At 42.6% G+C, this 24,840-nt stretch overlaps 1 protein-coding gene across 1 annotated transcript; it reads left to right on the top strand.

Annotated features, from left to right (window-relative positions):
* Positions 1-5,988: 5,988 nt before the first annotated feature.
* Positions 5,989-16,745, top strand: GPA33 (glycoprotein A33). Its single transcript, XM_052794520.1, has 7 exons — positions 5,989-6,157; positions 10,479-10,630; positions 11,463-11,673; positions 12,230-12,388; positions 14,682-14,795; positions 15,328-15,451; positions 16,110-16,745. The coding sequence occupies exons 1-7, from the start codon at positions 6,109-6,111 to the stop codon at positions 16,189-16,191; spliced, it is 891 nt and encodes a 296-aa protein (XP_052650480.1). The 5' UTR covers positions 5,989-6,108; the 3' UTR covers positions 16,192-16,745.
* The last annotated feature ends 8,095 nt before the right edge of the window (positions 16,746-24,840 follow it).

The raw sequence follows: 24,840 nt of genomic DNA, 5'->3' as shown, positions 1-24,840 counted from the left end.
TTCTAAATTGGAGAGATACGGGTTTGATGGATGGACTATTCGATGGATAAGGAATTTGCTCGATGCCTGCATCCAGTTACAGTCAAAGGCTCAGTGTCCAAATGGAGATCAGCAACAAGTGGTGTCCCTCAGTATTCCATATTGGGACCAGTACTGTTCAGTATCTTTATTAATGACAAAGACAGTGGGACTGAGTGCACCCTCAGAAATTTTGTGGATGACACCAAGCTGAGTGGTACAGTTGATTCGGTGGAGGGAAGGGATGACATCCAGGAGAACATTGAAAGCCTTGAGGATTGGGCCCATGCGAACCTCATGAAGTTCAACAAGGCCAAGTGCAAGGTCCTACGCCTGGGTTGGGGCAACTCCCGGTATCAGTACAGGCTGGTGGATGAATGGATTCAGAGCAGCCCTGTGGAGAAGGACTTGTGGGTACTGGTGAATGGAAAACTGGATGTGAGCTGGCAACATGCACTTACAGCCCAGACAGCCAACTGTATCCTGGGCTGCATCAAAAACAGCCTGGCCAGCAGGTCAAGGGAGGTGATTCTTTCCCCCTACTCCACTCTAGTGAGACCCACCTGGAGTACTGTGTCCAGCTCTGGGGCCCTCCGCACAAGACATGGGTCTGTTAAACTGGATCCAGAGGAGGGCCACCAAAATGATCAGAGGACTAGAACACTTCTATGAAAAAAGGCTGAGAGAGCTGGGGCTGTTCAGCCTCGAGAAGAGAAGGTTCTAGGGAGACCTTATTGCAGCCTTTCAGTACTTAAAGGGGATCTTATAAGAAAGATGGAGAGAAACTTTTTACCAGGGCCTGTAGTGACAGGACAAGGGGCAATGATTTTAAACTAAAAGGGTAGATTTAGATTAGATATAAGGAAGAAATTCTTTACTATGAGGGTGGTGAGACAGTGGAACAGGTTGTCCAGAGAAACTGTGGATGCCCCATCACTGGAGTGTTCAAGGTCAAGTTGGATGGGGTTTTGAGCAACCTGGTCTAGTGAAAAATGTCCCTGCTCATGGCAGGAAGGTTGGACTAGATGACCTTTAAGGTCCCGTCCAACCCAAACCATTCTGTGGTTCTATGACTGTACAATTAGCTGGTTTTTGTTCTTGGAGGAGCTAGGACTGAGGTACAGAAGACAGAGTGTCTTCTCTGATGCCTTTTCGAACAGGAAACCTCCAGTTCCCATCTCTTGACTCCCCAGCAAAGCTCATGGGCCAGGCTGGTCTGGGGCAGAACCAGATGAAAGTCTAAGTGCTATTTACCTGTACTGGGGGCTCCAGTTCTGAGTCATGCAATGACATCCCACTGTTGATTCCTTTTGCAAACAAACAAGCAAACAAGCAAGGAAGTGGGAAAGAGAACTGACCTATCTCATACCACAGATAACTTTGCTGCTGGGCAGGGCCTGCATACCCCCCTTCCTTCTTACTTGAGTGCTGCATCCCCACATGGGATAGGGCCACATCTGTAAGGATGCCACATCATGGCAGGGAAGAGCTGTGAAACAGGCACTCAAGTCTTTGTGTGCTCATAGCCTAGACTTGTGTTAATAAAGTTACTGGGGCGAGCAAGTAGGAACAAGAGAAAGTGGTACATTGAATCTTGGGTGTCATATCAAGGGGAGAAATGGATTACTGATTACAAGTTTGAAGAGATCCTAACAGTTTCATGTACCAAAAGAGGATGAATTGTGTTGATCCTACAGCTGCATCCTCTAGGCAATGTCATTTTTAGCCACTTCTGCAGTGCAGTGCCACATGTGTTCTTGTTAATTACTGCTAATTGAGGCAGGAAGTGATCTAAAGAATTTTGCCTATGGACTCCCTTATTATTGGAGAAGAGAGTTTTCAAAGGACCTAAATGTTGTGGGAGCACATATACCATTGACATCCAATAAAAACTGATGCTTTTAAGTCACTGAGCTGCTTCTGAAAATCCTGTTCATGAATCTTTAGGATACAACTGCAGCAGGGGATGATGGCTAGACCTGAAAGCCCTGCCATGCCCATCACAACCATTCACATGTAGAGATGCAGATAGGATCGCATATGTTGCAGACTTGTGGAGAATACACAGGCAGCAGGCAGCTTGGCAGCTATCCCTCACTGCTTGTTACAAGGTGTTGCTTTATGGCATCAAGATGACCATGCAGAACAGAAGCAAGGATGCTAGAAATCTTTGCTAATGAATCTATGCACATGCAAACATAGCAAAAAGTAACAAGCTGTAAGTGGTTGGGCATCTTTTATTGGTGATTAATATAACCATTCAAAGATGAACCCAAACTGAACATGGCCAGGTACTGTCCTCTTAGGTGGGAAAGATGGGATCTTGGTGGAAGGTTCCTCTTTCTCTGTCTTAACTGGAGTTACTATCATTTACAGTGTTAGCACTATGCTACCTATGCATTAATCCTCACTGGCTTTTATAGGTGAGCCTTATCAGAGTATGTATTTTTGGCAAGACAATGAAGCCACCCTAGTTTCATATTAAAGCTTTTCATGTCAATGGGAGTTTCATGTAAATAAGCTAATAATATCCCCTAAAAATCCTATATATCAGCAAAAAGATTCCCCAGAGCTGCAGCCATCAGCAAAAACTAGACTTCAAGGGTTTGCATTGCCCATGGGTGAGCGATAAAGAAGTCGATGTGTGTCAGCCTATGCTAAGACATAGGTCTGTGTTAGCCTAAATAGGGCCATGGCAAAGCTTTGGCAGTGTTGCCCGTACCTATGGCAGTTCTTTTACCTGTGGTGCCAATGCCTGTGAGTTTTGGCAGCTGGCACTAGACAGGGAAAGAAAGTCAACCCAGAAAGAAAATTAAAATATCTTAAAATTGCCAGCTGTCCCAGTCTTTCTGTTTGGGCAGCTCTACCGACTTCTCATAGGTAAACTGTACATTTGCCTCTGGCATTTATCAACAGCTCCTGAGTCCCACAACCAGAACTGTCAGGGAAAAGTGACAGGATATAAGTGCCTAAATACCTTTTCCAATCTAGGCCTAAATAACTAACAAAAGTAATAAATAAAGTGCATCTAAACAAGTGTCTTAATATCAGATTTATGTAAGTATCAGGTGTTGAAGCATATGCTTTCTATAATACCTAGGAAACCAGCTTATTTAGCTAAGTCTCCAAAACAACAGAATATTATCAATCTCAGCACCAACTTATTTCCTTGTAATGCAACTGAGTGGCTGATAGGCAGGGTAAAACTGTTCCCACAGTGAATCATTTCCACACCAGTATTTCTGCACGGACACCAGATAAGGCAGCCTGTCCAAGTTATGGACCGTGAGGCGAGATCCAGTGCCTGTCCCTCCTCCCCAGTGTGGTGGAACTAGACGCGTGTCAATATGCTTGGAGAGGATGCACCTTGTTACTTTTACAGTTAAATGACAAGTTTTTGTGAAAATAGTGCATTTGTTTCAGGGTTAAAATGCAGTGCTTAATCTACGTACCATCTCTTAGACAGTAATGTTACTAAGCCCAGACCTGCTTTAGGTATTTGAGGAACTATTGTTATAGGCACTGTTTTCAGCTTAACTCTGCAAGTTCTCTCTATTGTGGGTTTTTTACTAGCCAGTTGCTGAAGTTAAGAAAACAGACTAAACCCCATGTATTTCCACAAGCAGTGGGATTAACAAGCCTGGTTTCCAATGGACGTGTATCCTGCAGTCCAGGTGCCCCAGCACAATAAACATCCCTCACGGAGCCATCAGCTCTTGCCCCTGTGACTACTCGCTATACCGTATTTCCCTATCTGCCTGGCTGCGCAAGAGATAAGTCAGACCATGGTTAGGGGCATCAGTTGCGCAACCACAGATTCTTGGAATGGAAAACAATGATTAATGCCTAAGAGGTACCGTTAATTTAGATTTCTCTCTTATCCCAACTGATTGTGATTGCTGATTTTTATGAGACTGAAAGGAACTTCCCATCTTTAAGATTACTATCTGTCTGTCAAATGTAGCTGAAATCAGTCAAGTGGGTTTTGAAATTATTGGAGAGAGGAGAGGGAAGAGAGTTGTATAAACAATAGTGAAAGTCTTATTTCCATGAAGAGGGTAATGGAAAGCTTACCAAGTTGGTACAGTATCTGGCAGGGACTGTAACCAAGTTCCTCCAGTGAATACTCAAAGCTGTTATGCAGAGAACTGAGAATTAACAGAGGAAGTATGGGCAGATGGTGTACAGTGATAGCATTTCTGTCACTGTCTCTGTTCATCAGATTCAGTTAAAATATTAAATGGGAGCAAAATCAATAGTGTGGAAGCTAGAGTAAAGATCCTACATGTCTCTCCCTGGAGGCTGTGGGATAAAGTCACAAAGATCTTAAAGTCTTTAAAGGAGGTAAAAATTTAAGAAACTCATCCTTGTGAGGAACCTCATCCTTGCAGGCTCCAAAGAGGAGAAAGGAGACTACTGACCTTGCTCCAGTTTTGTTTACATCTTAAGTCATTTGTAGTTAGCATTTAGAGGTTAGCAAGCTGTTTTTGGAAGAAGGCTCTCCTTTCTTTGCAGGGTCCTTGCCATCTCCTAATGCCTGCAGCCTATCAAAGACAAGATGCATACAGCAGGATGGATTTTTCTACTGGCTGTCCTCATTTGGAAGATTGCCAAAGAATACAGTTTCTGTACTCATGCGCTTTAATTTGCTTTGTGCTAACAGTTTGTTTGAAGAAAACTGAGGTATGTATCAAGCACAGAAGTATAGATTGTACTTTCTATCAGAGGGATTGGATTTCCAGTCACTCCTAAATTTCACTATCTTAGAGGTGTTTTGAACAACTGCCATATAGACAAAAAGGCAGTCTTTAGTGCGGCTTTTGGCAGGTTTACCGTGCAAGTATGGGGTCACCACGAGATCAAGACCCAGATCCACTTTACTGGACTAAACACAGGTATCTCCAGTGTAGACACCCACTTTTGAGGTAGCCTCCTTCAAAAATCAAAACAGTGTTCATCAGTATTTTGACTGCATTGTGAGTATGATTAATTTAATCTGAAGATGATGTCTAAAGACACGAAGTCCCCATCTAAGATGCTTAAAATGATCACTCACACCCTACAAGTGACTTCATCTCTCAAATGGCTAGAAATAGAGCACAAATGACTATCCCAGATAGGAACATCCCTTGCTGCCTATTGGCAGTGAAGAGTTTAAAAGACATGCTAGCCAGCTGCACTCAATTAAATATAATGTCAGGTATTTGCCTGAGCTGCCATCAGTCCTCCTTTTATTCTTGAGTCAATTATATTAGCAGTTATTTGTGCTTTCCAAGTGCCCAACCAGAATACATGAGCAGTGGCTGGACTTTCACTGCACGCACCTCAATGGATACGTAGCTAGCATGCTACAAGCCATTGACTGGTTTATCTAACAGCCTTTTTCAGTGGAAAGGTAGAAAGTACCTTTGGTACCTACGGCTGTTGTACAAGCTACACACTGGGACAGTTGAACAGTAGGCATAAAAGCATAAGAACCTGGCTGAGATGCATCTCACTTATATTTAGATAACCCATTAGTCATCAAATTCTCATAAGTTACATATTCTTACAGGTATTTAAAGTAAATGGAGTTAGGCACTTCAGTTCCTTAAAGCCTGGATGTGGGCAGCTGCCTGCATTGTGAAACTTCAATACCTTTTTAACTCTGGCCCGAGGCTCCCTTAATAAATATTTAAGATGAATGAGGCTTATCCTCCCCTAGTTACATGTCATCACATGCACGACTTCAGTTGTTGTATTGTACACTCCCAGTCACCGCACCCTTTCGGTTGCCTCTTCTCTTGCTTTATGTACCGGCTTGTTAGAAGAAACTGGGAAAGGCAGTTTAATTGGGGAAGAAAGTTCACAACTAAGGAAGGAGTTCACAAGTCTCCTCTCTGCCCCTAGGCAGAGAGCAGGAAGTGATGTCAAAGCGATCTGGCTCGTCATTCTGGCCAGAAGGGGCGTGGCAGACTGGGGAAGAAGCACTTTAAAAGAGACTGAGGCAGTGAACCTGTGATGCTACTGTGAGGCAGCCCTTCAGCTAAAGCCAATTACTTACCCAGCCACCTAAAGATTACAAGAGCACCTTGAGGTAAGACAAGGGAGATGAGGAGGACGGCAATGAAAAGACTTTGGCTGTTCATTTTCAGTGCAAGTGAGTACTAATTTGGTTATGTCCTCAAGGGTTGGGTAGAAGGAAACAGCACTACAAAGTCCGAGTACTTCAATGGACTTGGTGTGTTTCTTTTTTGTTTAGTAAAAGTTCCTTCATGTTTATGATTGGGCAGGTATGTTTACCATCTCTGTGCTGAATGTCCAGACTCACAGGCATCTTCCAAAGCCGCAAGACAGTGTTAGGAAAAGGAAAAGAATGCTATTCTTCATGAGGCTGGAAAATATTTTTTAAAACAGTTTTAATGGTTTATGTTAAATACAATGTTTATCTCTGAAGAAGGAACTTCCTCAGCTGGATGTGGAAAAGTCCTTGGGTTTTATTCTTTTATACATAAATCTGCATGTACTGTATGTCTCCGTAGTCTAAATCCTACTGTTTATATGTAGTCAGATACAACTTGTGATCTCTCTATGTTATTCACGTCAAGGGGATGCACAACGATCCCTACTAATGCGTATAAATCAGCCAGCTCACCCTTGGCCTTCATCACAGACGCCCTTTCTCATCCTGCCTTGTGGAGCCTACAGTCTCAGTTCCACTGCTTTTTAAACTCTCATCTTCTCATACGAATGCTCCTACACCTTCTTCCAGGCTTCAAACAAAGCTACACACATGGAAATTGCTTTGGTTTTTTACCAAAAATCCTGAAAACCTCACTTCAACAATAAGACCCACAAGAAGGAAATTCACAGTTTAACATAATTAGAAAACGTGGATGTGCTCCATATGCAACAAATGTGACTTGGGTCATGATTTGATGATCATTATATAAATTGTGTAACACTATTGGTATTAATTCTTCTTTTTCATTATTCTCATCTTTCATGCTGTCCAAATTACAAATGGCAAACTTTTCAGAGCAGAAATATGTATGTTGGGTGAAGCTTTTCTTGCCTGTTTGGGCAGGACTCAAACAGTAATAATTCAGTGTTAAATTACTGGCCTGTGAAAAATTTTTGGAGAAGATATAGCAGATTCCCGCACTGCAGCAGAGTGGAGAAACTGCACAGTGCATGGCAGTGCAGTGTTGGGATGCCAGAGCTGCCCTGAATGAGCTCCATCAGGATCTCAGCACAGGCTGATTTCTCCTGCTGTACAGCTTTTCACTGCAGTTGTGTGAATAACTGGTACTGTGAACTTCTTGCTGAAGGAAAAGCCCCAAATGGTCATTCTGAATCAAACAAAATGCTTGCTTTTACTGCAAATTTCACATTTAAAAGGTTTCCCCTCTCCCACTTTGGAATTAAATTTCAGCTAAATTCTGAGGTAAAGGATGGAGGAATTAAAAGTCAGAGCATTTCCTCATAGAAGTGAAGTAAAACATTTCCACTTTTCCTACTCTTCTCGCTAGCCAAATCTACCAAGACAAATCAGCAATAATAATTTTGTTTGATCAGAATCTCAATTTTTTCAGCAAGCAGAATACTCCTCTAATTGTTTCCAGTTTTACTAATTGCCTTTCAGTCTGTTTTGATTAACACTTACTGAGTAAGGAATGTGAAAATAGACACTTCACTTTGATTTTCTTCTTCCTCTGTACAAGTACAAATGTTTAAAGTTGAGCAGAGGAAGATAAAAGCTTTCTCAATTTCTTAAAATGTTATAAACAATCTAATTGATAACACACAAAAAAGTAATTCTAAGGCTTAAATCTTGGTGATGTCATCCCTCTAGTACTATATAGGCTATTCGTCCTCTCTCCTTTTCTGAATTTCTTTCAGAATTGGCCCTCCCCTCCCTTCAGCCATACTTCAAATAGATTGTTTTCCCTCAGAAAAAAACCCCAACCCCTGAAGAATACACCCAAATTTTTAGACATGCTGACTATGACCAGCTGCCTGTTGGTGACTTTGTGAAGAAGTGAAATGTGGTGAGAAGGGGGAAGGAGGAAATCATCGTGATTAAATGGCGTCCCAGAATGAAACCGTGCAGCTTCCCTGAGAGCCAGAAGGAGCCCTAACAAGGGAGGAGTGGGAGCCAGAAAGAGATGTTTTGGATGAAAAATGGGAGAGCATCAGAAGAAATGGGGCATTAGGGTGACAGCAACAAATGAATAAGCAGTCTCGTTTGTTACGGGCTGTGTCTCTTGTACGCAGTGTTTGGTTCAGCTGTTCCCCAACTCTGCACTGAAGACATGTTTGGAAAAAAACAAACAAAGATATTTATTGTAGAATTTGAGTCATCCAATTGGAAGAAGGAAAAGCACTTGTGAGGGGAAGCCTTAGGGCTGGGCAGTCTCTTCTCTGCCTCAGGGCTGAGTTAATGACCTGTTAGTGAAGCCCGCCTGGTGGAACCAGTTTCTGAGTGACAAAAGGATCAAGAAATGGGGTTTGCTCCAACTCCTAGTACAGACAGTGGTGCTTTTCACCTGAATGCAGGAAGGCATCTCTATCCAGTTGCAACAGGCAACAAGAAAGCTTTCATAGGTGTCTCTCATACAGAGGGCTGTATGAAAACAACAGTCAGAGAGAGCTCTGGGGCTATGCAAACATGGCCCTTGCACTGGGTGCTCCAGAGCAGGGAAAGACCTGGGAGTGGCTGCAATAAAACCATGTTAGAAATACTTTGCCCTGCTCATTTCCTTCTCATAGCTGTCAGCAGACGTAGATGAATTAATCCCTGAGAGAACACAAACCACAAGCCATGTCACAGAGGAAGAGACTAAAACACACGCTTAACTAATTAACTGTGCAAGACCACACAACAACTCAGTTATGGGACAGGGAATGCAAAAAGATGAGCACTTCAGCTAAAAGCAGATCCCTGTGCCAACTGTCCCGTGTTACCCTGTGCAATTACCTGAATTGGTACCAGCAGGTTCCTAGTGCAGTGACAACAAAACCTTTTGGGTCCCTATGCTGTTATTTTCTCAGGGACACTATCATTCACTGCTGTTATAGTCAAGGATCTGGTAGTGCTCAACTTGCCAATGGCTTACTCTTACTGACCTAATGCATGTGGCTGTGGTTTTTTCCTGTCTAAAAAAGTATGTATTCACAATCATGTTTGCAACTCAAGGTGGAATCTAGACGTCTTTTTATCTTTCCCTTACACTTTACACTTCCTTATGGATCTAATCTGGACAGAGATATGGCAGAATGAGGACCCAAAGCTTGCTAGATGGCAACTTTCCAGGTAAATCCTCTCCAGGGAACGCTGACTCAGCCTCGTTCTTTCAGAAGCAAACCTTCACCACCATACACAGCATGCCCCTCTCAGGGAGAGCATACATGTCTGCCCTCCTCCACTTTCCTCCTTACTGGACCATGTTCCTCTTTGCCATGGGAATGCCTCTGAGCAGCACTCCCTTTCTTGCCTCCCTGCACTCTCTTTAACTGGTTTCAGACTTAGATTTTTTTCAAATGATTCAGTTTGATGCCATAAAAAAATTCCAAAACCCCACACAAACTGTAAGGAGAAAGCAGGCGTTTTTAAACACAGGTTTCCACAGGCATGAAGGTCATCTATGGCAGGGCAGAGGTAAACCTCCAGCTCAATTCTGAGAATAACTAAGACCTGCCACTAGTTAATGCTCAGGTATGATGAATTAAGCATCAAGTCAAATGGAATACAGCACACAAGAAACACCTACCCTGTGTCCTGCATGCTTCACCAGGGCACAGAGGGATTTCTGTTTTATTCAGCTCTCAGCTATTCCTGTGCTCCACAGGCAGGAGCTACAGTTCTTGGAGAAAGCTGACTACTACACTACTAATTTTTAAAAAAGAATAACTATTCTTGTTTCTTTCAAGATCTCTTTGCTTTTCTAAGTTTTTCTCTTTTCAGGGCATTACATGAACAGGTTTTGATTCCCTAGCACAAAATGTCACTTCTCTATGGACTTGGATTGAGGCAAGTTATTTGACGGTTTTCCTGATCCCTGAAATTTGACAATATCAATTTGTTAGTTTAGCCTGAATCCTCAAGACTGCTGATGCACTTGTATTATCTGTTTATCTGTCTCCCTTTGTATGTTTAGAACTGTCAATGGATGTCAATCACACTGAAAGAGGGCTCAGAAAAAAAACCCCAACATCTTTATAAACCCCATGGCAATGTATGTCCGGGTAAAGAAGAGGGAAGCGAAGAACAGAAAGCAGAGTTTAGCTCTTAGCCATCCTGTGCAGCAGCTTCCTGTAGTCAACCAGCCACAGCATACATCACTTCTTGCTCAGTGGGGAATGTCATGGATGACAGAGGGGATGTGGGGTTATTGTGGCACGTAAGAAAGCCAAAGAGAGAAAACGTGGAATCCAGATGTCATTAATTTTGCTGAGTGCAGAATTTATTCTCTTCCTAGTTCTGGTGACTGCTCATGGCCTCACTGTGGAAGCACCTGCCAAGGAAATACAGGTGGCACGAGGGAACAACGTTACTCTCCACTGTCATTTTAAAACTAAGGCTTCCATTACCTCAGGAGATTTTGTTGTCTGGAAGAAAATCAATAGTGCGGTAAATCAAGTTGCATAAAGAAACATATGATAAGGCATCCAAGAGAGGGGTGGGAGGAGAGATGGAAGCAGGACTGTAGGCAGGAATGTGTGCTGGAAGAAAAAGATTCCTTCAAGACTTTCTTTAATCTCAGAACTATGCAGACAGCAACTCTGATGCTAGATGGAATTTACTCCAAATCTATTGCATGATACTAGGCAAGCCCCCACCCTTCTCTTCCCTCTCTTGGTCTTGCAACTGTGTATTGAAGATACATCACTGTATGTACTGTGGGTTTACATCTATTAAAATACGTTAAATATTCAGATACCTTATCAAAAGATATGTATATTATTTAGCGTATGTATTTTATATAGATATTTATATATATACACATATCTTTGATACTATATAAAAAGTTTTAAGTTGATGATAATAGTGCATGGAGAGATTCTTGACATCGCCTACATTCATGTGGAGTATTTGAAGGTAAAGAGACCTCTAAAGTTCTCCTTGACTTCTTGGAAACTAGTGAGAGGGGAAGCAGCCTTTGAAGATCTCCCTGTAGTGACTGCCAAGGGTTTCTTCTCTGAAGATCCTTGCTGGAAGAAAGCAAGGGAGTTTGTGTAATCATAGTCTCTAACTTCAGATAAGGTGGGAGAAGGGGATTCCAGACAGAAACCCAGAACCTTTTGAACTTCTATGTTTTTCTTGGCTTTTTGACAACCTGGGGCAGTTTAAGGCTCTCCTTTCCAAGCTGCTCTGCTCTTAAGAGTAGGCTAATCCATTGAGTTAGGTTGTGGACTCACACTGAAGAAACTAAGATTGATCATTTTCCCTCCCTCTCTATCAGGATGATGCTGTCACTAGGTATTTTGATGGACTCGTACAGTATGGCAAGGGCTATGAAAACCGTATACAGTTTAGTGGTGATGTAGACAAAGGGGACATCAGTATCACCATCAATGCAGTGACTATGGAAGACAATGGGACATATGTATGCAACGTTCGTCTAAGGAATGACCCCCCCCGGCAGACTGCAACCTTGGCTCTTTTCGTCCTTGGTAAGCATGATGAAGGCAAGACCAGATCTGTTAGCTAAAAAGCTGTCCTCCCTCTAATATCCACATTGTTTTAGACAATAGATTTTCTAACAGAAAAAAAATTTCCCAGGAAGTCATCCTCCACAATTCCATGTTTGGTCTTTTCTTGCTACTATGGAAGTAAGTTTGAAGGCTTAGAGCACCCAACTCCTTTAGATACCTGACTGTAGAAAATAGTCTTTAGAGTTGTATAGTTCGCTTTCCTCATAACCCTTGCCTTATTACAGGGCATTCCTTATTCACCCTATGGCTTGTCATACTCCAGTTATCAAAGGATGAGTTACCCAATTCTATTAGACATATCCCAGAAAGCATCTTACAATTCCTTCTTGGCTGACCAGTGCCAAGAAGGGAGAAACAAATTAGAGACAAGTTCACTCCAGTTCCTTTGAGAAGAAGGTGGTAGGTGCAAGACCAGCCTCTGTTTAGCAAGAATAAAACCCACAGGTGCAGGAGATGGGTTGAAACAAAAAAATACTTCTGATCAATAAAATTCCTTCATTTTTAATTCCTTCAGTTGCACCATCCAAGCCAGAATGCAGGATTTTGGGGACAGCAGAATATGGACAGACAATCAATCTGACCTGCATTTCTCATGAGGGCTCCCCAAAGCCCAGATATACCTGGCAAAGCTTCAATGTACAAAATGAGCCCCGTGTACTACAAACAACAGAAGGTATGGGAAATTCAAAGACATCAAGTTTCTCAGCTCTCTGTAGATGAGGGCTGGAAAGATTTTGAAATGCAAATATAAAAACACACTTAAGGCTTTTTCTAGGAATTTCTCTGACCAGGATTTTGAAAAGTTGTCCTTTGGATACAAGACACACTCAGGAGTAACTTAGCAGCGGCAAAAGGACTGTTACTGGAAGTAACAATGGTCAGTAACTTTTTCACTTCAGCTCTCACCTGGCGAGAAAGCTGGCTCACTCTGGAAGCAGCCAGAAGTAATTACTTCTCAGTTGCTGGACGCAGTGGGGGGCAGAACATGAGGAATAACACTGAGTTTTCTAACTGGTGTGTCTTTACATCCCAGCTTGCTCAACAATGACCAGGTCACTTTCTGGAGTGAAGGCAAACAAAAGTTGGCTCTGGAAGCTACCTTCCTTCCAGAGATGACTCCTCACCTAGAGGAGGGTAGTACGAGAAACAGTTACACTATTCCTGCTTTGGGCACAAAAGAGGCTTCTGGTTCTTTAGGACTGTCACACAGGCCCCGAAATTTTATCTGCTTTCATTTTAAGTCAGAATCTGGAAAAAAAAGGAACTGAATTTCCACGACAGGACCTTTAGTAGAACTATTCACACAGAATTGAGGGTTTAATACTCTTTGAAGTGTAGTAGTGACAGAGGACTCAGATTTACTCCTTTAAACAGCTTTGTTTCTTCCTGGTATGTTCAGCTCCAGAAAGACTGAGTATCTGAACCTACCCCTCCTGGTTTAACTTACTGTAGCATTGCTATGGAGGTAAACTAAATTTGATCAGACTCAACAGGATATTCAACACTCACTAGCCGATTCTTGCATAAAATATGCAAAAGACGAAATATCACCAGGGACACAAACCTTATTCATTTAACTGGCCACTAAGTGGTGCCAATGGATCATGCACAGCCCTGAATGTACTGGGAGTTGTCATCTTGCAGCTGCCTGCCTGCTTCTGCCATCATCCTGCTCTTCTCCGGGACAGGCGTCTCTTCTGATCCATTTCCACCTCATTTCTGTTTTCATCAGAGCACCAATGTCCAAGTAGTGTGCCGGCTGTCCCCTTCTGTCCCAAGCTGGCTGGATGCCCTACTGTTGCTACAAGCGATTTCTTTCTGTGCTTTGTGCTAAGCAAGTCCCAGTGCTGCAGCGTGTGCAGAATCCCCTTAGGAGCCACTCCAAAACTGATAGTATCTGACCTGCATTTTTCCCAATTTGACGCACCAGTCAATTACTTTTGATTTAATATAGGAGGATTTACAGTCCAGTTATAGACTGCAAGTCTCGAGAGCTATGAACATCACATTGCAAAAGAAAAAAAAAAGGAAGTAAGCACAGATAGTATGTAGAGACTTAAAAAACAAACAAACAAACAAACCAAGACCAAGCATGCAGTCTGTTATTTCTTGGTTTGCATGCTCTTTTACTATCTGGCGCTAGGCGCCAGCAGAGACTAAACAGAATCCCAGTCCCACAACTGGGCTGGAAAGAAGTGAGATGACAGGGAAAATAAACCAGGAATGTCACTGAAAAGTATTCAGAGCCTTTTTCTTTTAAAGCAGGAATCTGGACCTTTATCAGCACGTCACAAGCAAAAAGCATGGACTACACGTACAAATGTTAGCTAGAGATACAACAAACAAAAACTGACTGCTTGAACAGACAGAGCTAAGCTTTAGTATATGGTTCTAAGCTCTGTTAGGTGGACAGAAAACATCAGTATCGTAGCAATCCCATGTCACTGCATTTCTTTTCCTTCATTTATCTTCACAGGCTTTACCACCTCTCAAGACTAGAAAACTATTGCCTCCACTGCTAAACAATTCAGATCTGAATTCCTAAGAGCTGGAGAATTTCAGAGCTTTTTGTTGTTTTACAAGTTAATTCATCAGATGGCCAGTTCTCAAAGCCAGGTGCTGGTTTGGGCCATCTTACGTTCCTCAGCAAAATCCACTGCAAAAGAGCTTTTACCAAACACACATACTTCTTTACCCTGCACCTACAATTTTCTTTCTAAAAGCAATGTTCTAATGCCACATGTTCCCTGTAATCAAAACAGCACACTTCCGTTTGTCCTCCCACAAATCACACTAAAACCTAGGGACAAGCATGGCAGCTCCCGAGCAAGACAGAGCAATCCATCAGCTTTAATAACCTCTCATTACTCCCACTACCCAGGGCTGGAATTGAAGGGCTGCTGTGCTCACTTCCTTCCCTGCTTTAATTCTTTTCTTTTTTGGACTGGATTTGTGTTTTGTAACAGGGGAACAAATAACTCTGAAGAACATCTCTGCGGATACCTCTGGCTTTTACATCTGCACTTCAACAAACATTGTGGGAAAGGAATTTTGCAACATGACAGTCAGCGTTGTGCCACGTAAGAGACGGGGTTGCTTACTAGAAGAATAGTACCAGAGAAAGTACCCTAGCTAAATGGCAAAGGATTAATGGAGACAATGTGGTCAGAATTATAAAATTCTGCTTTCTCTCAAAAAAAATAGCACATTTTTTTTTACCTTTAAGACAGATTCTCTGCATTGGTTTACATGCTCATAGAGCACTCACTAACTCATAGGGTTAGTTCACAGATGACAAAAAAAATAAGTGTAGAGTAAGATAGACCTGAGCCCCCAAAGTCTGATTCTAAACTTTATCAAGAAAGTGCATCAGTTGTACAGATCCAGCACCTCCTCCCTCCCACTGTCTAACTGATTGCTCCTGCAGATTTATCAGCTACCCAGTACAGAGTTAATTCCAGTTGCTGTAGTCAAATAAATGTGGCTTCCACTCAGTCTGGATCTGGTAGTGAGATCTGACATCTGGTGGTGGGATTTGAAGTCCAGTGATGGTGCTGATTGCATTTGATACCATTCTCCCTGCAAAGGACTAATTCTTTTCTTCCTGTATAGCATCCATGAACATAGCTCTTTACGCTGGCATCATTGGTGGAGCTGTTGCTGCAATTATAGTTATTGGTGTTTTAGCCTATTGCTGCTGCTGTCGGGCGGACAAGGACAAGGACTATGAGATGACGTAAGTACCTTTCTCTAGAAAACCAAATGGAACATATGAAGGGTTCATGTTCTCCCTCTGGCATCAACATATGGAGTGGAAAGCATGGGAGAAAAAAGAAATCAAGGAAAGTGTGCACTGCTTTCTCCTTTCAGTTTCTACCCTAGTGGCTCCCATCTCTTCTCACAGAATATGCCCAGTATTACCAGACACCTTTGTGATCTCTGGGGTAGAACCCAAACATTCAAACCTTGGAACCGAATTACTAAGCCCAAGTCAGTCAAGCACACACAGCTACCTGAGAAGCAAAGCCCAGATTGTTTCTCGTTTCTCTCAGTCCCTATAGCTGTTACTGTCCTTGCTAGCCTAAATCACTCTGACGCTCTGCATTCAGAATTATCACTTGAAGATAGAAACCTTTTATTTATTCTCATGATGGAAACAGACCATTGGAAGAAAAGTGGGATGAAAAAAGATATACCAGTCACATTTTCTCTATATACATGCTATGGAAAAAAAAGTAGCTCATGCACCTCTTGCATCACCAGTAAGACGGATTTCAGTTTGGTACACTTCCAGGTCAGCTTAGAGCAGTCTAAAACCATTTTAACACAAAATCTCTTCAGTAAAATTTCTAGCTGCTTTTCATAAACATCTCTACTCCTTAACAATGTTTTAGGGAGAGAGAAGATAGAAATGAACCCTCCAAGGAGACGCCTACAGGGCATCAGAGAGCAGAGGATGATATTGAAGATGAATGAAGCAGCAGGAGGCAATGCCATCTTCACGATTTGCTGAGGCACAGACACCACTGTAGAAAAGAAATCAATCCCTCTTTCTTACAGCAAGAAGGTTTTTTTGAATAATAAAATGAAGGATAATGGCTCTGCCTTCAAGTTCTGGGAGAGAATATCCTTGTCTCCCTGGAAAGAAGTGCCACACATATAACGAGTACTAATATATAACCTCACAGCAGAAAAACGCATGCGAAGCACTGTTTCACCCAGTCATCCAAAAATAAGCCGTTTTCTAGACTTCCCACTTTCTGAAAAAAGCAGCCAGTCAGGTCTATTTGGAGAACAGAGTTGCTGCTGTATCCCCAGATCTACAGAAGGTTTCAAGGTCACCAAATGCAAGTCATCAAGGAAGGGTGGTCTTGTCCACAGTGTTATGCAAATATCAGCTTACAGCATTGCCTGGTATAGAAATGATTTTATGCAGACTGAAGCAAGCTGATTTTTAAGGACATTTTATTAAACGTGTTCTTTGTATGTATTATACATGCGCATATAAATAAAAATATGGAAAAAGTTAACAGATGACCAATGAAAGTCTCCTGTTTGGAACAATACATACTAATGGCATGGATAAGGTAAGAAGTTAGACGGATTTGTAACTGGCAGCTGATAAGATCTAGAAACAGTCTAGTAGCCTATATATACTGTCAGATTCCTGAACTTATGAGTTCCAGCTCACAGAGTTCCTAAATACTAGTTCTCATTACATTATTCTTTCCTCCTGACTGTTGCATGGGCAAGTCAGAAATAGTCCATTGCTCCTGCTTTTGAAAAAGTGACAGTGTGAGAGCATGTATATGGCAAGTACCTCTTTAATAAAAAGAAGGAAAAAAAAAAAAGAAAAAAGGGGGGAAAGGAGGAAAAGTACCTTTTTATTCAAAACTGTAACCATTTAGTCAGAAGCACTGCATGTGCAAAATGTGGAGAGAACTCCCATCGCTAGTGTCTTATCTTTGGAAGAGAATAGACTGTCTGTCCAAAAGACTGCCAATATGGTATTAAAGCTAATTAAGAGCTGTTTGGGGTTTTTAAAAGACATGTTCAATAAATGACCTATTCTACAATATTTATCCTTTCAAAGCTCTCTATTGCATCTTCGACTTCACAAGTTTCAGAAACTTACTGCAATGCCTCCCACATACCCTTTACCCCCAAGCAGTTACTTTTCAATCTGTAACAAAAATCTAAAATACAACTTTAAAGAAGAACCAGCAATCCTCCTACACATGGGCAGCATTTTCTAGATTTTGAACTATGCAAATCAGACTACCAGAATTGTTATTCTAACTTGCTTCCTGGCTGCCTTTGTTTTACAGGGTACTTAAAATGTAATTATTCGTTTGTACTAATAACAACTGCAAAGACCAACAACCAGAGTTCTTTACAAAGTACATACAAACCCAAATCTCTCTGGCAATGAACAACCTGAAATGCAACTCAGCAAGACATTCGGAGGACCTATTCCTGTGCTTAGTTTAGATGCATGACAAAACATTGCAAAAATGGATGACTAAAAAAGAACTTTGCACACAGAAGCTGAAGGCAGATAAAAAACGAGGTGCATAGCTCAGAAACAGAGCTGATATGTATTTTATTCTCTTTTGTAACAAGCAATTATAGCATGAATTATCTAATTAGCATTGTAACAAGTTTTTACTGTGAAACAAAAGCTGTTTCTTTTATAAATGTTACAGACATTAGTCAGCACTCCCCGTTCCCTCACAAACACCTATACCCTGTGGCTGAAGAGGGCTTCTGCTGAGGGATAGTAATGTGGATTCTCAAAGATCTTAACTGGAAAGACCAGCAAAAGGACTTGACAATTATCAGAAGTATTTAGGGCCAGAAACTGGCTCTGGCCTCTAAATCATTTTAACACTGTGTTACCTATCCCATACTCTTCACTTTTTGGATATGTGAAGCTTAATTGCTGCTTGTTAGCTGAAGTCTTGAAGTAATATTTACACATTGGTCATTTTAAGCATAAAGAAAAATGCAGATTCGCAAATCTGCATTAAGTTATCTGAAGAAACCAGACACAAAATATAGAACAGATTACATAATGACCCCCAAAACCATGAATTCAATTCTCTGTAAGCAGGTTCCATAAGAACTAGCAGGGAAAAAGCAAGAGTGTCAAACTTGACAACGATTAAAGCAGAACTACTTACGTTCTGCATTGCTAAGCTCAGTTCTACACTGGGAAATAAACTAAGTGATAGCACATAGAAAGATGGCTGAGATATTTCACTGCTGCTTAAACACCCCCCCCCCTTTTTTTTTTTTTTTTTTTTTTTAAGACTAACATTTTGGAAGATGTGTATTTATCAGAATGCTACATGTGTTTTTCCTCAACCAATTTGTTAAACTCAGTCAGCCAGAAATACACATATTCAAATTCCTATCTTACTCCAAGTGACTTTCTTGTGACTGAATTAATTACTTGTGTGTCTTGTATGTCTTTTGAAGCAGGAATAACTCCAAGAGCCTGTAGTACATCCACAACTTTAAACAAAATTGAGGAAGCACTAACATATTTGGGGGAAAGATGGGGAAAGCTAGCAATACTTGCTTAATTCCAAAGAATTAATGTATGTATACCCAACTTCAATACTCGCGTCCCTCAAAAGGTGGGAAGTAGGCAGAAAATGAACAACCAGGCAGAAAAGTAAATTCCTACTTTACCCTTTACACAGCCTTAGTAAATTACTGTTTAGTTATGCTCAACTTTCATTTGGAAGATTATGCACATAAAAGCTTTATCTGTGCACAAACAGGAAGAACCAGAACACAAGGATTTAAGCCCTCACCAAACCGTTTCCCATCTGCAGGACTGCTGAGATCTGTTACCTCAAGCAGAACAACCACCACAGTAAGATTCTGATACATCATTACTTAGCAAGATTTGTTTTGGCAAGAATACCAATAGGATATTCAAAAATTACCTATTTTTCTGTCTGACCCTACCTCGGCAGCCTGCAACAGGCCATTTACTCTATAATGAAGCATATGAAGGAAGCAAAGAAGTCCACTTCATCAGTCTAGCAACCCAATGAAAAGTAGGCAAGACAGAAATCTTGCATGCAATTTGAAAAACTGGCTCACCCTGCACTGCTCAAAGCAATTACATTAACCAGGACTATACCACTGTGATGGGTTAACCCTGGCTGGATGCCAGGTGCCCACCAGAGCTGTTCTATCACTCCCCCTCCTTCTCAACTGGACAGGGGAGAGAAAATATAACAAAGAGCTTGTGGGTCGAGATAAGGATAGGAGAGATCACTCACCAATTACCGTCACGGGCAAAACAGACTCAGTTTGGGGAAAAATTAACTTGATTTATTACAAATCAACCGGAGTAGGGTAATGAGAAATAAAACCAAATCTCAGAACACCTTCCCTCCACCCCTCCCTTCTTCCCGGGCACAACTTCACTCCCGGATTCTCTACCACCCCCCCCCAGCGGCACAGGGGGATGGGGATGGGGTTTACGGTCAGTTCATCACACGTTATTTTCTGCCGCTTCATCCTCCTCAGGGGGAGGACTCATCACACTCTTCCCCTGCTCCAGCGTGGGGTCCCACCCACGGGAGACAGTCCTCCACGAACTTCTCCAACGTGGGTCCTTCCCACAGGCTGCAGTTCTTCACGAACTGCTCCAGCATGGGTCCTTTCCACGGTGTGCAGTCCTTCAGGCACAGACTGCTCCAGCGTGAGCCCCCCACGGGGTCACAAGTCCTGCCAGAAAACCTGCTCCGTGGGCTCCTCTCTCCACAGATCCGCAGGTCCTGCCAGGAGCCTGCTCCAGCGCGGGGTTCCCACGGGGTCACAGCCTCCTTCGGGAACCCACCTGCTCCGGCGTGGGGTCCTCCACGGGCTGCAGGTGGATATCTGCTCCACCGTGGACCTCCATGGACTGCAGGGGGACAGCCTGCCTCACCATGGTCTTCACCACGGGCTGCAGGGGAATCTCTGCTCCGGCGCCTGGAGCATCTCCTCCCCCTCCTTCTTCACTGACCTTGGTGTCCGCAGGGTTGTTTCTCTTACATGTTCTCACTCCTCTCTCCGGCTGCCGAAATACCGCCGTCCCAACTTTTTTCCTTCTTAAAAATGTTATCACAGAGGCGTTACCACTATCGCTGATTGGCTCGGCCTTGGCCGGCGGCGGGTCTGTCTTAGAGCCGGCTGGTATGGGCTCTGTCGAACACAGGGGAAGCTTCCAGCAGCTTCTTACAGAAGCCACCCCTGTAACCCCACCCGCTACCAAAACCTTGCCACACAAAACCAATACAATTTCCCGCTTGTGTTTAAAGGGGACGAACATCTCCGCAGTACACTGCTCCTTCACTTCCCAGCTTTAACTGTTTCCATTCACATTAACATTTTTACTTGCTCATAACATTCTGAAGGCAATATGCTATATGGCTTACTAGGGAAAAAAATGTTTGTTATTTGTACAGAGTATCAGTCATTTACCTTTTAAGATTTATTCCTATCTAGGCACTTTTCATCCAAGGAGCTCAAAGGTCTACTGAATGTTGCAAGCAAATCACCATCATTTATGAGTGACAGAGTGATGGGACAAAAGTTAAATGACCTGACTGGAGACACAGGTCACCACAATGCAGGAGAAGCATGGAGGTAAGGAGGAGCCAGGATTCCCAGTTGTCTGATACACCCTTAAAGGCAAGTATTCTTATCAACACCCTTGTTCCTGTTTCACCTTCCAGAGTCCCTTTTTTTTTTTTGTTCCCTTCTTAGTTTTGCGCCACCTTCTTGTCAAAGTTACTCTCCTGCCAGACCTGATGGTATTGTTGCAAAGGGTTCTTCCTTCCTAGGTGCAGGACTTTGCTGCATTTCATAAGGTTCCTATTAGCCCACTCCTCCAGCCTGTTTAGGTCCTTCTGTATAACAGTCCTGCCCTCAAGCGTATCAGCCAGTCTCCCCAGCTTGGTATTTTCTGGAGGCAAGAGTGCACTCTACCTCCAGATCACTGCCAAAGACACTAAACAGGCCATACTATAGAATTCTTCAGTACCCCACTTGTTACTGGCCTCCATGTAGAGTATGAACAGATTTTTACCCATCTGGTTGTCCACCCATCCACACTGTAACATCCCAACTTGGATACAAGCGTACTGTGAGAGACTGTACTGAAAGCCTTGCTAAAGTCACTACTGACCACTACTGTTCTTACTTTATTCACAAACCTATCATGGAAAGCAACCAGGCTGGTCAGGCATGATCTAGCCTTGGCAAATCCATGCTGACTGCTTCCAGTCCCCCTCTTCTCCTTCACGTACCCAAAAACATGTTCCAAGAAGGCTCCCTCCATGATTTTTGCAAGAGTCCAGTGGAGCTGAGCAGCCTATGATTTCGTAGATGCATCCATCTGTCAAAAGAATGAGTATTTGCCTTCCATTGCTGTGGACTTCCTGTGCTCTCTGTGACCTTGCAAAGGTATTTTCCTCAGCATCCTCAGATGCAGCCCATCTGGCTCTATGGACTTGTATGGGTCCAGAACTCCCAACCGATCCCTGACTCACTCTTTATCCACTGCTGGTGTTCTCCTCCCTGAGCCCTTCCTGAGCATAGAGCTCTGAGAGACCTTATTAGAAAAGACTGAAACAAAGAAGCTACAGAGCACCTCAGCCTTACCTGTGTTACTCCAGCCACATTACTAAATCACTCACACCATTCAGCAACAGGACAACTTTTTCCTTGTTCGGTCTTCTACTGCTAACAAAGTCATAAAAGCTCTTCTTGTTGACCTTGATCCCTTGCAGGCATCAACTCCAGGTGAGCTTTGGCTTTCCAAACACCATCCCTACAAGCCTGGCCAGTGTTTGTGGATTCTTCCTTTGTAGCCCATACCTGCTTCTACCTCCCTTATACTGCACTAGGACTAGGGTGCAGCCATGAGTTCCCTGTAAAGACAAGACAGTCCCCTGATCAGTCTACCTGCATTCCTGGACTGTTCTTGCATTTGGAAGACACTGTTCATGATGAACTGCCAATCTAAATGAACTCCTTTATTCTTCAGAGCTACCCCCCCAGGGATACCACCCCTACCCATTTCCTGCATAACCCCCAAGTTCTGCTCTCACTGCCTTCCTTACTCTTCTCAGGATTTTGAGACATATTTCCGGTATTACAGACACAAAAACTGGCACTGCCACTGCTTATTTCAAGATTTGGTATAGTACACAATTCAGAACTGATCAGGCAGACAAGAGTTAATTATCTCACAATTCTTGTTGCTAGAGTAACAGCACTACTTTCCTATTTATTTGTATCATCTGTTCCAGGAAAGACACCAAGGCAGTCTTCTATCTGAAGAAGTTCACAGTACGATGAGCAAACCGTCAAGATTAATTCTGGATGTGTCGGAACTAGTACTAAATTTATTATAGCCCAACATAAGGGAATTTGGAACTTCTCTCTTCTGCATTTCACCTGTTCACTAGGGAGGGAGGGAGGGGAATTATTTGAAAGTGGTAATTAGAGAAGCTTGTGGGAGCTTCTAAGACAGAACCAAGGAAAAGTGAGGGAACAGAGATAATAAAGGGTTAGAGTAATAAAAGTGTTTGCCCATTTCTTCATTTTACTGAATCATTGCAAAAAAAATTAATTGGCAGCTCATTCTAGGGTGAAAGCGAGGGATGATAATCCTGCAGAAGACATCAAGAGGGCAGAAACTAGATAACAAATTTGTTATTCCCCTGCCCCACTACAGTACATTTCCTCTGCCAAATGGAAAGATATTGTTAAAGCTTTTGCAGTCAGCTGCATATACCTCTATCAATCAGAAATTTAAAACATCAGTTTCACACACATACTTCAGTCACTTAACTTTTGGGGGAAGTTTGAAATTCTTGCTAGGAGAAAGGATTAGCACTTTTTAATTCAATTAACAGGTCAAAAAGCACAGTCCCTCTGTGTTAATTATGCAGGTTTTTTTAAAAGATATCAGGAACAGAAAACTACAGCTGTTTTGCAAGGAAATCCAGATAGGGCTTCCTTGAATACAGGTTTTCATTCACCCAACACAAATTTTTATTTGGAAGAATCTGACCTTCAGCACAACGCCATCTGACTGTGATGGCTGAAGACCCAGAGTCCCTGAAATGGAAGTAAGTTTTTTATTTGGCTATGACTCAGCATGGACCTCATTCTATGTAGCTGGCAAAGAACAAACCCAGTGGAACAAATATCAACTGTGCCATTTGATCAAGGATCGCAGCACTGCTTTCTCCCATTTGACATGCACTTGAACAGCAAAATCCAACAGACAGGAGGGACAGACCCTTCACCCAGAAAATCCCCACCAAATTACTGCCTTCCTTCTATCTTTTAAGAATTTGATGACTGACATATTGCTAAAGATGTAATAAAGATTAATCTTACTTTAGACACAGCAAACACTCTCTCTCTGATAACTTAACTAGTTGTAATGCAGATCCTGCAACTGGCACAAGCGTTGAGCCTACAAGGCTCACGCATAAAGAGATTAGTAGGCTTCCCTTCCCACACATTACTCACTGTCCAGCTTGTTTTCTCACACTTGGGAGGTAAGAAGGGAGAGTTGCTCTTTACTGGAGAGAGCAGCTGGAATGCACAGAGCTCCACCTGGGGATGGACAATGATCCAGTCGGGAGCTCTCAGGTTAGACATAGAGGGCAGACCAACATGGGTGACATTCTAGGGGATGTCTGCTGTAGACAGCCTTATCAGGAGGCAGTACACAAGGCTTTCTTCAGACAACTGGAAGAAGCCCAACACTCCTGATACAAGTGATTGAGAAGCCAAGGAGGGGAGGCACTCTCTGCTGGATCTCATACTTACAAAACAAGAAACTGGTCAGGGATGCAAAGCCTGGAGGACAAACAACTTCACTAACCATGAGATAGCGGAGTTCGGGATCCTAAGAGGAAGGAAAAAAGCAAACAGCAGGATCACAACCCTGGACCTCAGGAAAGCAGTCTTTGGCCTTGTTCGGAGATCTGCTTGGAAGAATCCTGTGGCACATGGTTCTGAAGAGAGGTCCAGGCGAGCTTGTTGATTTTTCAAGTATCACCTCCTCCAAGATAAACAGGAAAACAAGCAGATGTTGACCAAAGAGCTCCTGACAAAACTCAGACATAAAGAGGAAATATACAGGAGGTAGCAGCAAGGACAAGTGATCTGGGACAAACACAGATGCTGTGTGAGTAGGCAGGTATGGGGTTACGAAAGCCAAAGCCTACCCAAAGTAAATCGGGTGAAGCACACAAAGGGCAACAAGAAGGACTTCCATGGGTGCATCTGAATGGGAATGGGGACCTGGTCATGAAGGACAAGGAGAAGGTCAAGGAACTGAATGCCTTCTTTGCCTCGATCTTTACTAGTGAGATCAGCCTTTCAAAATAAATTTCAAATTAAATTAGACATCAAACCCAGGTATTACTGTATCTACAGTATATATGTATGTATCTAAGAGGACATTTCTGCTAAATCAGAATACAAGGTACTGATAAGGATATTCTTAGCTGGAGCAGAGACAGTGGTCAACAGGAACTTCTTCTGCATACCTGGTTTCTACAGTTTATTGAAAGAAGATGCACAAGCCAGAAA

The sequence above is a fragment of the Harpia harpyja genome, chromosome 8 (genome assembly GCF_026419915.1).
Source record: "Harpia harpyja isolate bHarHar1 chromosome 8, bHarHar1 primary haplotype, whole genome shotgun sequence".
NCBI lineage: Eukaryota > Metazoa > Chordata > Aves > Accipitriformes > Accipitridae > Harpia > Harpia harpyja.
The sequence above is the reverse complement of the archived record's forward strand: the minus strand, read 5'-3'. Positions and strand labels throughout refer to the sequence as shown.

Excerpts from the sequence above, each read along its gene's own strand:
- GPA33 (XM_052794520.1), top strand. The coding sequence starts at position 6,109 with ATGAGGAGGACGGCAATGAAAAGACTTTGGCTGTTCATTTTCAGTGCA. Across the intron at positions 10,631-11,462 it reads GGAAGAAAATCAATAGTGCG|GATGATGCTGTCACTAGGTA; the intron begins GTAAATCAAGTT and ends CCTCTCTATCAG. Across the intron at positions 14,796-15,327 it reads GACAGTCAGCGTTGTGCCAC|CATCCATGAACATAGCTCTT; the intron begins GTAAGAGACGGG and ends CTTCCTGTATAG.